The sequence below is a fragment of the Papaver somniferum genome, unplaced genomic scaffold (assembly GCF_003573695.1).
Source record: "Papaver somniferum cultivar HN1 unplaced genomic scaffold, ASM357369v1 unplaced-scaffold_21, whole genome shotgun sequence".
NCBI lineage: Eukaryota > Viridiplantae > Streptophyta > Magnoliopsida > Ranunculales > Papaveraceae > Papaver > Papaver somniferum.
This window is the reverse complement of record NW_020631041.1, coordinates 726,159-730,039: the sequence shown is the minus strand read 5'-3', so window position 1 is coordinate 730,039 and position 3,881 is coordinate 726,159. Positions and strand designations below refer to the sequence as shown.

The window sequence follows — 3,881 nt, the reverse complement described above, 5'->3', positions numbered from 1 at the left end:
GTAAAGTGGCAAACTTCCAAAAAAAATTGTTTATAAAGATAGCCTGGGTAAGCTTTGGGAGACAATTGACAAGTTGCTCTATGATGTTTCCGAGCTAATGCGCTCAAAAATCGTATAGAATTCTTCCCAACCATACTGCTTGCTTGCGGTTATGGCAAGGCTGCTAATGGAGGTGTTAATTTGCTTAAGAGTGTACCTATCCAAAGACAATTACTTTTTTTATCCTATATGTATATTGGTACACCCTCAAGAAGTTCGGTACCCCTACTAGCAATCTTGCGGTTATGGCTCATCCATTGTTTCTGGACCTATGGTGGTGAATCCAAGTCCCTAGCATGTCCTCTCCCCTTCTTAATTCTTCTACCCCCAGTTAATAAATGAGAGGTAATAGCTAGATGTACGCCGCACGAATGCCTCGTTTAAACGTCAACCGACTTATTTAAGATTTTCCATAATTATGCTTGCTAGTACTACATCTCCGTCCCAAGTTTCTAGCTAACTCTTCCAAGTTCATTAACCTCATGTCTCATATGTCATATCAATATCAATGGGTATAGATCGTCTGTGCCACTGTTTGGGTGTGTCCTATGTGCCACACCAATAGAAACACGGTATTTTCTCTTGGATTTGTAATATCTTCTTTAACTAATTAATTATCTTTCCTAATCGATTAGTGTTGTATAAATAGAAAATCTATTTAGTTAGTCATGGTTAATGAGAGGAATGATGTGGCGTGTTTCTATTGGTATGGCACATAGGGCACACACAAGCATTGGCACAGACGATCTCGACCCATATCAATGGTCCAAAATTTTCACATATCATTCATTTATAGCTTGGCAAGATAATCAGTCAACTTCATGAGAATTAAACAATCACATTAGTTCACTTAAATGAATCGATAGTGCTATTTGGCTCCCTAATCTCCACCTCTCTATTTTCCTCCCTACAATCTAAACCCACGTTAAGGGAATGGTGAACCCCACCTGAACCTGAATGCGAATCTCGATATGGATGTGGGGTTTAGATTATAGGAATGTGGAGAATAGGGAGGCAACTAGCATTTACGTATCAACTGCATTCACATACACAAGTCTAAATCAACGATTAATCGATACTTGCAAAAACACTCGGTAAATAAATGGAAAATATCTAAAAATCGAATCAGAATTCGATTTTTCTAAATAAAAATGTATCATAAATCTCTTGAAAAATTGGAATAACTAGTTACTAATGGTCTGACGTGAAATGCTCCGTGTCCAATATCCATAGTTCCCTATTTCTAAATTTTTTTATACCAGCGAGCGATAATTCGTTGAAGTGGATGCCGGAACCTCAAATTCAGCAAAGTGTAATCCAGATTGGCAAGTAGCAAGTAGTTACCTTCTTCTTTTTTACCATCTTTCATGAAAATTCACTGAACTTGGGGGTAAAAATGGGTATTTACCTTGTACAGTACAATACATGTAGAATACAACTCCCAACCATATCCATACCTACTCTGTGTTTTCTTTTCCACACCCTTGGCTTTTTCTTTCTTCTTGCTTCTGACTCTGGAAGAGAGACCTCACATGCTTCTGACTTGTGTACATCTCTAGCACCACGTACCCCTCCAGACCTCCATTAAAATACAACAATTCACAGTACCAACAGCAACAAATTTAAAGCAGCTTCAGTACTGCTACCAAACAACCAAACCCCTTCTCTCTGTTAAAACCACTATTCCCTCCCCCCTCTGTTTTCTCAGTCACATTTTTTAAATTATAATTCAGTACTCTGTTTTTCATTTTCACCACTTTCTTATCCAAGTATATTGAAATAGTAAAAACCAGACCAGACCCATTACTTACTTAAATCAAACACCCCCAGAAATCACTCAAATTCTGGCATTCCCAACAATGGAAGCTTTTAGTTTACTCAAGTATTGGAGAGTTGGTGGTAGTAATGGAGTTAATAAAACTACTGAGAAACAGCTACAGCAGCAACAACCCACTACTACTATTGCTACTACTGTTAGTGAAATGAGTGTTGAAGAAGAAGAATGTGTTGTTGATGGTGATGCTGACGATGAAGGACCATTTTTTGATCTTGAATTTGCAGTACCTAATGATGAGGATGATAACAATGGTGGAGGAAAGGAGAAAGATGATTATGATGATGGTGATTCTGTAACAACAGATGAGGATGAAGAAGAAGAAGAAGATGGGTTTGATTTTACAGTATCTCCTGGTTCTGTTTCAAGTGGTGGTAATCAAATTGATTCTTCTTCTTCACCAAATAATTTAATATTTTCTCCTTCTGATGATATTTTCTTCAAAGGGGATGTTGGTAAATCAGTTTCTCCTCTGTTTCAATCTTCATCTTCTACAAGTTCAACTTCATCATCAGTTGAGAATGGTCTTAATAATAATCCTAAAGTACAATTCCCTGTTTCTTTAATCAAAACAGCTACTAAAATCAGAGTTTTCATGTTGGGGTTTAAGAGTAACAGCAGTAATCCTAAACCCAAATCAGAAGATCAAAAACCAGAGGAGAAACAGAGCACCATCAGAACAGAGCTAAAACAGAGTAAGAAGTTTGTGACAGTGAAATTCAGAGTAGATGAACTTCTCCCAATGATTTCATTATTCACTAGAGATTCTTCATCTTCTTCTGCTACTGCTTCAAACAACAACAAAATCATGTCCTCATCTCAAGAAGAAATCGAAGTAGAAGATGAAGAAGGGAAGAAATTGATCTCCAAAGATGTTGTTCAGAAATATCTGAAAATGATTAAACCTCTATACGTTAGAGTTTCTAAGAGATACAACAACAATGGTGGTGGTGCATTTTCTCCATCTAGATCAATGGATAATTCATCTGTAATACCATCATCTCCATTACCTATTAAGATTGAAGATGAAATCTCTTCGAAGAGAAAACAGGGGGTGAGTAATCTACCAAATGGATTTAGAATTGTGAGAAAACATTTGGGGAAAAGTCGATCAGCATCATCAGTGAACCCTGTTACAACAAATTCTTCTTCACCGGGAGGGATTCAAGCAAAGAGAAGAGATGATTCATTGTTGCAACAACAAGATGGAATTCAGAGTGCTATTCTACATTGTAAACGTTCTTTCAATGCTTCCAGAGGTAATTACAGAAAATATCAACTTTTAATTTTTAATTTCAATTCAACAAATTTCATTCTGGGTTTGTTCTGATTTCTGTTTGTGTGCTTGTTGTTACAGATACTGATTCGTGTCCAAGATCATCTACGGAATCCCATGAGACATCAATTGATGAAGCAGCTGCTGGGAAGTGAGAGGTCTCTGCTGTTATTATTATTAGTAGAGCTTCTTCTCATTTGTTGATTTCGCTTTCTGTACAAATTTTAGAGACCCTTTGTTGATTAGAATGTAGTGTAGATGAATGATCATATGATGATTATCAGATCTATCATCATCATAACTCTCTCAGTTATGTATCTATCCATCCATCTTCTTTGTAGAAATGTAGAAGAAGAGGAGATTAAAAAAAAAAAAAAAAAACCTAACTTGATTTTGTTGGTTTTTGTCTTATTTTGGTGTAGATCATTATCTTGCTAAAAATTGATCGAATTACTATTTCATGTTTGTGATTACAATGTGGTACAGTGATTGTGTTTATCTTCATTTTGTTTTGTGGTTCTCTGGATTGGGGTGTCAATGGATTGGTCTTAAGTTTGAAACAAAGTTGGTTTCTTTAATGATAGTCAACCAAGGAGAAAGGTAACAAGACAAAGATGGAAAATAGTTGAAGCTTTGAGAGAGAGAGCATGAAAAACACACACGCAAAAACAAAACCACTAGCTGCACCTCTCTAGACTCTAGAGGGACCTCTTTGCGTGTGCTGCTTTTTGG

The 3,881-nt window shown here is 36.5% G+C and overlaps 1 protein-coding gene across 1 annotated transcript; it reads left to right on the top strand.

The window, feature by feature from the left end:
* Positions 1–1,270: 1,270 nt before the first annotated feature.
* Positions 1,271–3,576, top strand: LOC113339365 (probable membrane-associated kinase regulator 2). The gene is made up of 2 exons (XM_026584653.1): positions 1,271–3,132; positions 3,231–3,576. The coding sequence occupies exons 1-2, from the start codon at positions 1,899–1,901 to the stop codon at positions 3,302–3,304; spliced, it is 1,308 nt and encodes a 435-aa protein (XP_026440438.1). The 5' UTR covers positions 1,271–1,898; the 3' UTR covers positions 3,305–3,576.
* The last annotated feature ends 305 nt before the right edge of the window (positions 3,577–3,881 follow it).